Source organism: Salmo salar, chromosome 05, assembly GCF_965601325.2.
Source record: "Salmo salar chromosome 05, fSalSal1, whole genome shotgun sequence".
NCBI classification, from domain to species: Eukaryota; Metazoa; Chordata; class Actinopteri; order Salmoniformes; family Salmonidae; genus Salmo; species Salmo salar.
The window spans coordinates 53489114-53501318 of record NC_138295.1 but is presented as its reverse complement, the minus strand read 5'-3'; the positions used below and the strand labels follow the sequence as shown (position 1 = coordinate 53501318).

General features: G+C 41.9%; 1 protein-coding gene across 1 annotated transcript; it reads right to left on the bottom strand.

Moving 5' to 3' along the window:
* Positions 1–1116: 1116 nt before the first annotated feature.
* Positions 1117–11570, bottom strand: LOC145879457 (C-type lectin domain family 4 member E). Its single transcript, XM_082974928.1, has 6 exons — positions 11562–11570; positions 10659–10805; positions 9878–10563; positions 6881–7808; positions 3897–4824; positions 1117–1862 (listed from the first exon to the last, which is right to left on the bottom strand). The coding sequence occupies exons 1-3, from the start codon at positions 11568–11570 to the stop codon at positions 10306–10308; spliced, it is 414 nt and encodes a 137-aa protein (XP_082831054.1). The 3' UTR covers positions 1117–1862; positions 3897–4824; positions 6881–7808; positions 9878–10305.
* Positions 11571–12205: the final 635 nt, after the last annotated feature.

The window sequence follows — 12205 nt, the reverse complement described above, 5'->3', positions numbered from 1 at the left end:
GGTGTAGCCGGAGGACAGCTAGCTTCTGTCTTCCTAGCTTTGGTTTTTTTGCCTGGTCACAGACAGCTGATGTGTTGTGCACTGAAGTCCACGAGCGAAGGGGAGGAGAGCGCGTAGATAGTCCCGAGAAGGAGTTATGTAAATATATATATATATATATATATATATATATATAACGCGCAGAGTGATCATGCTGTTTTTATGTGGCTGCTATGAAAGTGAACTGTGTTTGCGTGTGATCAGGGGTGAATTCATTCCGCTGATTCTGAAAAACGTTTCTTAAATGGAAGCAAACAGAACGAAACAGGGATAAACATACTTGAGTTCGTCCAATAGAAACTCTCATTTGCAACTGTTGGACTAATGATTACACCCTATATCAGCTAGATGCAGACAAGAGTGTGCAAGGCGGTATTGAATGTGCCACTGTCTGTCACCTTGATTAACAAATATGATCTCGACCTGTTGTAGCAACCTCATGATGGGTACAGGGAGAATTTGAGGATCATGTAGTAGCCTAAACCTATCAATGTTACCTTGAGCTGGGTGAATGGAATATGAATGACAGTCATCCAATATGCTGTAATAGAAGTAAGGCCATGCTTATAAAAAAATAATCATCCTCCCTCATCTTAAACGGCACCGACCGCCATTGATATCAAGAATGGTCCACCACCCAAAGGACATCCAGCCAAACTGTGGGAATCATTGGAGTCAACATGAGCAAGCATCCCTGTGGAGCGCTTTTCGACACCTTGTAGAGTCCATGTCACGACAAGTTGAGGCTGTTCTGAGGGGGTGCAACTCAATACTAGGAAGGCGTTCCAAATGTTTGGTATACTCAGTGGATATTGCATAGCAATTTGTTTTAGAGTCCATTATTTACCGAATATTTAAGAGAATGGGATAGCATCTTAATACTATAGTTTCTTACGGTTCCAGGTGGTGTGAGCAGACTGCTGCGTGATCAGGCTCGTTCCAAAGTTTTGCTGAATTGTTTGAATTAGTAACAGAGAAAATACAGGGGTTATTGTTGTTGTGTTATAGGACTGTAAAGTAAAACGTTCGATTGTGTTTAAATGATTGAATTAAACAGAGTAAAAAACAAGCAGTGGCTGATGGGTGACTGACTGGCAGCTTTATTGAAATACCTTCAGTGGTGAGTAGACACCAACACAAGTAGATACCAACTGTCACTTCTTCATTTGTTTTGACTGATTATACATACCGCGACTGGGATTCAATCCAATGCACGTTGTAGAAATGCACATTGTCAACAGTGCAACCCTGCAATGCGCCTTCTATTGAATCCCTGCCACTCTAAGTTAATTTCATGGTCAGCGGTGTCGTTCACCCGCTGATTCAAGGGGAAGTAATGGGGATGGCATCCATTTGACAGATGCGGCGGTAGGTAAAGTCACAGGGCACGTCGGACCAGGCATGAGTGTTACTCTCCATGACCACACAGTCCTCCCCTTCAACCCCACCGGAGATGTTGTTATCAGGCTCCAAACTGAACTGTTTCCAGAAGCTATAGGGAAAGGGAGGTAGGGGGAAAGAACATATGACGGGTAGGATGGAATTGAAGTCACAGAGAGGGAGAGAGATAAGACAGAAAACAAAAAGTCAAAATGAGCGGACAAATAGTGGAGAAAAGAGGATTTGAGCAACTGAGATATTTTGAGTCAATGTTGTACGTGTCATGTTGAGATTGTTGAATGGGTTGCAGACCCTACATTCGTTTTTGTGAGCGTTGTGTTGTCCACCCATCTCCAGTCCCCCTCCAGCTCTCTGTCTGATAGGCCGATCCAGAAGTAGTTATTAAACCCACCAATCCTATTTGCCTCTTTTTCCAAGGCTTCCTATAAACAAACATGTGGTTACGATGAGAAGAACACACACACACACACACACACACACACACACACACACACACACACACACACACACACACACACACACACACACACACACACACACACACACACACACACACACACACACAAAAGTCTGTGTATTGGCCTTGAATGTGCAGAGTTGTTCAAGGTGATGCATGTTCAAGGTAGAAGCCTAAACGTTTTTTGCCTCTCTTGCCCACTACATTTTTGTTGACTTGGGCTATCTGTTGCACCTCCCATATTTGAGAAATACTGTGTGAGAATGGTTATATACAGTGCTAACCATTCTGTTTTCCTCTGTTACAGCCCCACACCAAAAGGATTCTACAGAAACTAGAGATATCGTACAGACAGGAATCCCTGTCAATGGACAATGTCTCTACTATTTTGTCTTAACTATTCTATTCTGATAAAAAGAAAAACCAAAAGGACAAAAGAAGCAAGAAAGAAGATGTTTTCATGTGATATTTGATAATAGATTTCACAAGTGTATATTGTCATGCTTTATGACCTATGATTGAGCTACAATTGAACAAATACTGTATATAAATATGTATAGCTACTGTCACTTTTGTATTACTGTACACTGAGCTTACAAAACATTAAGAACACGTGCTCTTTCCATGATATAGACTGACCAGGTTAATCCAGGTGAAAGCTATGACCCCTTATTGATGTCACTTGTTAAATCCACCATGGGTTGTGTACATGTGCCATTCAGATGCTGAATGGGCAAGACACAAAATGTAAGTGCCTTTGAACGGGGTATGGTAGTAGGTGCCAGGCACACCGGTTTGTGTCAAGAACTGCAACACTCCTGGGTTTGTCACGGTCAACCGTTTCCTATGTGTATCGCAGTGGAGGCTCCTCAGAGGAGGAAGGGGAGGACCATCCTCCTGAGTGAATTTCCTAAAAATAAAAATAGTGAAACATTTTTTTTAAATGATCCTTTTTAGATAAAACTATACTAAATATATTCATGTCACCAAATAGTTGATTAAAACGCACTGTTCTGCAAGGAAGGTCTACAGTAGCCTCAGCAGCACTCTGTAGGGTAGCACCATGGTGTAGCCGGAGGACAGCTAGCTTCTGTCTTCCTAGCTTTGTTTTTTTTGCCTGGTCACAGACAGCTGATGTGTTGTGCACTGAAGTCCACGAGCGAAGGGGAGGAGAGCGCGTAGATAGTCCCGAGAAGGAGTTATGTAAATATATATATATATATATATATATATATATATAACGCGCAGAGTGATCATGCTGTTTTTATGTGGCTGCTATGAAAGTGAACTGTGTTTGCGTGTGATCAGGGGTGAATTCATTCCGCTGATTCTGAAAAACGTTTCTTAAATGGAAGCAAACAGAACGAAACAGGGATAAACATACTTGAGTTCGTCCAATAGAAACTCTCATTTGCAACTGTTGGACTAATGATTACACCCTATATCAGCTAGATGCAGACAAGAGTGTGCAAGGCGGTATTGAATGTGCCACTGTCTGTCACCTTGATTAACAAATATGATCTCGACCTGTTGTAGCAACCTCATGATGGGTACAGGGAGAATTTGAGGATCATGTAGTAGCCTAAACCTATCAATGTTACCTTGAGCTGGGTGAATGGAATATGAATGACAGTCATCCAATATGTTGTAATAGAAGTAAGGCCATGCTTATAAAAAAATAATCATCCTCCCTCATCTTAAACGGCACCGACCGCCATTGATATCAAGAATGGTCCACCACCCAAAGGACATCCAGCCAAACTGTGGGAATCATTGGAGTCAACATGAGCAAGCATCCCTGTGGAGCGCTTTTCGACACCTTGTAGAGTCCATGTCACGACAAGTTGAGGCTGTTCTGAGGGGGTGCAACTCAATACTAGGAAGGCGTTCCAAATGTTTGGTATACTCAGTGGATATTGCATAGCAATTTGTTTTAGAGTCCATTATTTACCGAATATTTAAGAGAATGGGATAGCATCTTAATACTATAGTTTCTTACGGTTCCAGGTGGTGTGAGCAGACTGCTGCGTGATCAGGCTCGTTCCAAAGTTTTGCTGAATTGTTTGAATTAGTAACAGAGAAAATACAGGGGTTATTGTTGTTGTGTTATAGGACTGTAAAGTAAAACGTTCGATTGTGTTTAAATGATTGAATTAAACAGAGTAAAAAACAAGCAGTGGCTGATGGGTGACTGACTGGCAGCTTTATTGAAATACCTTCAGTGGTGAGTAGACACCAACACAAGTAGATACCAACTGTCACTTCTTCATTTGTTTTGACTGATTATACATACCGCGACTGGGATTCAATCCAATGCACGTTGTAGAAATGCACATTGTCAACAGTGCAACCCTGCAATGCGCCTTCTATTGAATCCCTGCCACTCTAAGTTAATTTCATGGTCAGCGGTGTCGTTCACCCGCTGATTCAAGGGGAAGTAATGGGGATGGCATCCATTTGACAGATGCGGCGGTAGGTAAAGTCACAGGGCACGTCGGACCAGGCATGAGTGTTACTCTCCATGACCACACAGTCCTCCCCTTCAACCCCACCGGAGATGTTGTTATCAGGCTCCAAACTGAACTGTTTCCAGAAGCTATAGGGAAAGGGAGGTAGGGGGAAAGAACATATGACGGGTAGGATGGAATTGAAGTCACAGAGAGGGAGAGAGATAAGACAGAAAACAAAAAGTCAAAATGAGCGGACAAATAGTGGAGAAAAGAGGATTTGAGCAACTGAGATATTTTGAGTCAATGTTGTACGTGTCATGTTGAGATTGTTGAATGGGTTGCAGACCCTACATTCGTTTTTGTGAGCGTTGTGTTGTCCACCCATCTCCAGTCCCCCTCCAGCTCTCTGTCTGATAGGCCGATCCAGAAGTAGTTATTAAACCCACCAATCCTATTTGCCTCTTTTTCCAAGGCTTCCTATAAACAAACATGTGGTTACGATGAGAAGAACACACACACACACACACACACACACACACACACACACACACACACACACACACACACACACACACACACACACACACACACACACACACACACACACACACACACACACACACACACACACACACACACAAAAGTCTGTGTATTGGCCTTGAATGTGCAGAGTTGTTCAAGGTGATGCATGTTCAAGGTAGAAGCCTAAACGTTTTTTGCCTCTCTTGCCCACTACATTTTTGTTGACTTGGGCTATCTGTTGCACCTCCCATATTTGAGAAATACTGTGTGAGAATGGTTATATACAGTGCTAACCATTCTGTTTTCCTCTGTTACAGCCCCACACCAAAAGGATTCTACAGAAACTAGAGATATCGTACAGACAGGAATCCCTGTCAATGGACAATGTCTCTACTATTTTGTCTTAACTATTCTATTCTGATAAAAAGAAAAACCAAAAGGACAAAAGAAGCAAGAAAGAAGATGTTTTCATGTGATATTTGATAATAGATTTCACAAGTGTATATTGTCATGCTTTATGACCTATGATTGAGCTACAATTGAACAAATACTGTATATAAATATGTATAGCTACTGTCACTTTTGTATTACTGTACACTGAGCTTACAAAACATTAAGAACACGTGCTCTTTCCATGATATAGACTGACCAGGTTAATCCAGGTGAAAGCTATGACCCCTTATTGATGTCACTTGTTAAATCCACCATGGGTTGTGTACATGTGCCATTCAGATGCTGAATGGGCAAGACACAAAATGTAAGTGCCTTTGAACGGGGTATGGTAGTAGGTGCCAGGCACACCGGTTTGTGTCAAGAACTGCAACACTCCTGGGTTTGTCACGGTCAACCGTTTCCTATGTGTATCGCAGTGGAGGCTCCTCAGAGGAGGAAGGGGAGGACCATCCTCCTGAGTGAATTTCCTAAAAATAAAAATAGTGAAACATTTTTTTTAAATGATCCTTTTTAGATAAAACTATACTAAATATATTCATGTCACCAAATAGTTGATTAAAACGCACTGTTCTGCAAGGAAGGTCTACAGTAGCCTCAGCAGCACTCTGTAGGGTAGCACCATGGTGTAGCCGGAGGACAGCTAGCTTCTGTCTTCCTAGCTTTGTTTTTTTTGCCTGGTCACAGACAGCTGATGTGTTGTGCACTGAAGTCCACGAGCGAAGGGGAGGAGAGCGCGTAGATAGTCCCGAGAAGGAGTTATGTAAATATATATATATATATATATATATATATATATATAACGCGCAGAGTGATCATGCTGTTTTTATGTGGCTGCTATGAAAGTGAACTGTGTTTGCGTGTGATCAGGGGTGAATTCATTCCGCTGATTCTGAAAAACGTTTCTTAAATGGAAGCAAACAGAACGAAACAGGGATAAACATACTTGAGTTCGTCCAATAGAAACTCTCATTTGCAACTGTTGGACTAATGATTACACCCTATATCAGCTAGATGCAGACAAGAGTGTGCAAGGCGGTATTGAATGTGCCACTGTCTGTCACCTTGATTAACAAATATGATCTCGACCTGTTGTAGCAACCTCATGATGGGTACAGGGAGAATTTGAGGATCATGTAGTAGCCTAAACCTATCAATGTTACCTTGAGCTGGGTGAATGGAATATGAATGACAGTCATCCAATATGCTGTAATAGAAGTAAGGCCATGCTTATAAAAAAATAATCATCCTCCCTCATCTTAAACGGCACCGACCGCCATTGATATCAAGAATGGTCCACCACCCAAAGGACATCCAGCCAAACTGTGGGAATCATTGGAGTCAACATGAGCAAGCATCCCTGTGGAGCGCTTTTCGACACCTTGTAGAGTCCATGTCACGACAAGTTGAGGCTGTTCTGAGGGGGTGCAACTCAATACTAGGAAGGCGTTCCAAATGTTTGGTATACTCAGTGGATATTGCATAGCAATTTGTTTTAGAGTCCATTATTTACCGAATATTTAAGAGAATGGGATAGCATCTTAATACTATAGTTTCTTACGGTTCCAGGTGGTGTGAGCAGACTGCTGCGTGATCAGGCTCGTTCCAAAGTTTTGCTGAATTGTTTGAATTAGTAACAGAGAAAATACAGGGGTTATTGTTGTTGTGTTATAGGACTGTAAAGTAAAACGTTCGATTGTGTTTAAATGATTGAATTAAACAGAGTAAAAAACAAGCAGTGGCTGATGGGTGACTGACTGGCAGCTTTATTGAAATACCTTCAGTGGTGAGTAGACACCAACACAAGTAGATACCAACTGTCACTTCTTCATTTGTTTTGACTGATTATACATACCGCGACTGGGATTCAATCCAATGCACGTTGTAGAAATGCACATTGTCAACAGTGCAACCCTGCAATGCGCCTTCTATTGAATCCCTGCCACTCTAAGTTAATTTCATGGTCAGCGGTGTCGTTCACCCGCTGATTCAAGGGGAAGTAATGGGGATGGCATCCATTTGACAGATGCGGCGGTAGGTAAAGTCACAGGGCACGTCGGACCAGGCATGAGTGTTACTCTCCATGACCACACAGTCCTCCCCTTCAACCCCACCGGAGATGTTGTTATCAGGCTCCAAACTGAACTGTTTCCAGAAGCTATAGGGAAAGGGAGGTAGGGGGAAAGAACATATGACGGGTAGGATGGAATTGAAGTCACAGAGAGGGAGAGAGATAAGACAGAAAACAAAAAGTCAAAATGAGCGGACAAATAGTGGAGAAAAGAGGATTTGAGCAACTGAGATATTTTGAGTCAATGTTGTACGTGTCATGTTGAGATTGTTGAATGGGTTGCAGACCCTACATTCGTTTTTGTGAGCGTTGTGTTGTCCACCCATCTCCAGTCCCCCTCCAGCTCTCTGTCTGATAGGCCGATCCAGAAGTAGTTATTAAACCCACCAATCCTATTTGCCTCTTTTTCCAAGGCTTCCTATAAACAAACATGTGGTTACGATGAGAAGAACACACACACACACACACACACACACACACACACACACACACACACACACACACACACACACACACACACACACACACACACACACACACACACACACACACACACACACACACACACACACACACACACAAAAGTCTGTGTATTGGCCTTGAATGTGCAGAGTTGTTCAAGGTGATGCATGTTCAAGGTAGAAGCCTAAACGTTTTTTGCCTCTCTTGCCCACTACATTTTTGTTGACTTGGGCTATCTGTTGCACCTCCCATATTTGAGAAATACTGTGTGAGAATGGTTATATACAGTGCTAACCATTCTGTTTTCCTCTGTTACAGCCCCACACCAAAAGGATTCTACAGAAACTAGAGATATCGTACAGACAGGAATCCCTGTCAATGGACAATGTCTCTACTATTTTGTCTTAACTATTCTATTCTGATAAAAAGAAAAACCAAAAGGACAAAAGAAGCAAGAAAGAAGATGTTTTCATGTGATATTTGATAATAGATTTCACAAGTGTATATTGTCATGCTTTATGACCTATGATTGAGCTACAATTGAACAAATACTGTATATAAATATGTATAGCTACTGTCACTTTTGTATTACTGTACACTGAGCTTACAAAACATTAAGAACACGTGCTCTTTCCATGATATAGACTGACCAGGTTAATCCAGGTGAAAGCTATGACCCCTTATTGATGTCACTTGTTAAATCCACCATGGGTTGTGTACATGTGCCATTCAGATGCTGAATGGGCAAGACACAAAATGTAAGTGCCTTTGAACGGGGTATGGTAGTAGGTGCCAGGCACACCGGTTTGTGTCAAGAACTGCAACACTCCTGGGTTTGTCACGGTCAACCGTTTCCTATGTGTATCGCAGTGGAGGCTCCTCAGAGGAGGAAGGGGAGGACCATCCTCCTGAGTGAATTTCCTAAAAATAAAAATAGTGAAACATTTTTTTTAAATTATCCTTTTTAGATAAAACTATACTAAATATATTCATGTCACCAAATAGTTGATTAAAACACACTGTTCTGCAAGGAAGGTCTACAGTAGCCTCAGCAGCACTCTGTAGGGTAGCACCATGGTGTAGCCGGAGGACAGCTAGCTTCTGTCTTCCTAGCTTTGGTTTTTTTGCCTGGTCACAGACAGCTGATGTGTTGTGCACTGAAGTCCACGAGCGAAGGGGAGGAGAGCGCGTAGATAGTCCCGAGAAGGAGTTATGTAAATATATATATATATATATATATATATATTATATATATATATATATATAACGCGCAGAGTGATCATGCTGTTTTTATGTGGCTGCTATGAAAGTGAACTGTGTTTGCGTGTGATCAGGGGTGAATTCATTCCGCTGATTCTGAAAAACGTTTCTTAAATGGAAGCAAACAGAACGAAACAGGAATAAACATACTTGAGTTCGTCCAATAGAAACTCTCATTTGCAACTGTTGGACTAATGATTACACCCTATATCAGCTAGATGCAGACAAGAGTGTGCAAGGCGGTATTGAATGTGCCACTGTCTGTCACCTTGATTAACAAATATGATCTCGACCTGTTGTAGCAACCTCATGATGGGTACAGGGAGAATTTGAGGATCATGTAGTAGCCTAAACCTATCAATGTTACCTTGAGCTGGGTGAATGGAATATGAATGACAGTCATCCAATATGCTGTAATAGAAGTAAGGCCATGCTTATAAAAAAATAATCATCCTCCCTCATCTTAAACGGCACCGACCGCCATTGATATCAAGAATGGTCCACCACCCAAAGGACATCCAGCCAAACTGTGGGAATCATTGGAGTCAACATGAGCAAGCATCCCTGTGGAGCGCTTTTCGACACCTTGTAGAGTCCATGTCACGACAAGTTGAGGCTGTTCTGAGGGGGTGCAACTCAATACTAGGAAGGCGTTCCAAATGTTTGGTATACTCAGTGGATATTGCATAGCAATTTGTTTTAGAGTCCATTATTTACCGAATATTTAAGAGAATGGGATAGCATCTTAATACTATAGTTTCTTACGGTTCCAGGTGGTGTGAGCAGACTGCTGCGTGATCAGGCTCGTTCCAAAGTTTTGCTGAATTGTTTGAATTAGTAACAGAGAAAATACAGGGGTTATTGTTGTTGTGTTATAGGACTGTAAAGTAAAACGTTCGATTGTGTTTAAATGATTGAATTAAACAGAGTAAAAAACAAGCAGTGGCTGATGGGTGACTGACTGGCAGCTTTATTGAAATACCTTCAGTGGTGAGTAGACACCAACACAAGTAGATACCAACTGTCACTTCTTCATTTGTTTTGACTGATTATACATACCGCGACTGGGATTCAATCCAATGCACGTTGTAGAAATGCACATTGTCAACAGTGCAACCCTGCAATGCGCCTTCTATTGAATCCCTGCCACTCTAAGTTAATTTCATGGTCAGCGGTGTCGTTCACCCGCTGATTCAAGGGGAAGTAATGGGGATGGCATCCATTTGACAGATGCGGCGGTAGGTAAAGTCACAGGGCACGTCGGACCAGGCATGAGTGTTACTCTCCATGACCACACAGTCCTCCCCTTCAACCCCACCGGAGATGTTGTTATCAGGCTCCAAACTGAACTGTTTCCAGAAGCTATAGGGAAAGGGAGGTAGGGGGAAAGAACATATGACGGGTAGGATGGAATTGAAGTCACAGAGAGGGAGAGAGATAAGACAGAAAACAAAAAGTCAAAATGAGCGGACAAATAGTGGAGAAAAGAGGATTTGAGCAACTGAGATATTTTGAGTCAATGTTGTACGTGTCATGTTGAGATTGTTGAATGGGTTGCAGACCCTACATTCGTTTTTGTGAGCGTTGTGTTGTCCACCCATCTCCAGTCCCCCTCCAGCTCTCTGTCTGATAGGCCGATCCAGAAGTAGTTATTAAACCCACCAATCCTATTTGCCTCTTTTTCCAAGGCTTCCTATAAACAAACATGTGGTTACGATGAGAAGAACACACACACACACACACACACACACACACACACACACACACACACACACACACACACACACACACACACACACACACACACACACACACACACACACACACACACACACACACACACACACAAAAGTCTGTGTATTGGCCTTGAATGTGCAGAGTTGTTCAAGGTGATGCATGTTCAAGGTAGAAGCCTAAACGTTTTTTGCCTCTCTTGCCCACTACATTTTTGTTGACTTGGGCTATCTGTTGCACCTCCCATATTTGAGAAATACTGTGTGAGAATGGTTATATACAGTGCTAACCATTCTGTTTTCCTCTGTTACAGCCCCACACCAAAAGGATTCTACAGAAACTAGAGATATCGTACAGACAGGAATCCCTGTCAATGGACAATGTCTCTACTATTTTGTCTTAACTATTCTATTCTGATAAAAAGAAAAACCAAAAGGACAAAAGAAGCAAGAAAGAAGATGTTTTCATGTGATATTTGATAATAGATTTCACAAGTGTATATTGTCATGCTTTATGACCTATGATTGAGCTACAATTGAACAAATACTGTATATAAATATGTATAGCTACTGTCACTTTTGTATTACTGTACACTGAGCTTACAAAACATTAAGAACACGTGCTCTTTCCATGATATAGACTGACCAGGTTAATCCAGGTGAAAGCTATGACCCCTTATTGATGTCACTTGTTAAATCCACCATGGGTTGTGTACATGTGCCATTCAGATGCTGAATGGGCAAGACACAAAATGTAAGTGCCTTTGAACGGGGTATGGTAGTAGGTGCCAGGCACACCGGTTTGTGTCAAGAACTGCAACACTCCTGGGTTTGTCACGGTCAACCGTTTCCTATGTGTATCGCAGTGGAGGCTCCTCAGAGGAGGAAGGGGAGGACCATCCTCCTGAGTGAATTTCCTAAAAATAAAAATAGTGAAACATTTTTTTTAAATGATCCTTTTTAGATAAAACTATACTAAATATATTCATGTCACCAAATAGTTGATTAAAACGCACTGTTCTGCAAGGAAGGTCTACAGTAGCCTCAGCAGCACTCTGTAGGGTAGCACCATGGTGTAGCCGGAGGACAGCTAGCTTCTGTCTTCCTAGCTTTGTTTTTTTTGCCTGGTCACAGACAGCTGATGTGTTGTGCACTGAAGTCCACGAGCGAAGGGGAGGAGAGCGCGTAGATAGTCCCGAGAAGGAGTTATGTAAATATATATATATATATATATATATATATATATAACGCGCAGAGTGATCATGCTGTTTTTATGTGGCTGCTATGAAAGTGAACTGTGTTTGCGTGTGATCAGGGGTGAATTCATTCCGCTGATTCTGAAAAACGTTTCTTAAATGGA

What these genes read in the sequence shown, in the direction of transcription:
- LOC145879457 (XM_082974928.1), bottom strand. An exon ending in TAGGGTCTGCAACCCATTCA is followed by an intron (nt 10,564 to 10,658) that starts ACAATCTCAACA and finishes TTTTGACTTTTT; the next exon opens with GTTTTCTGTCTTATCTCTCT.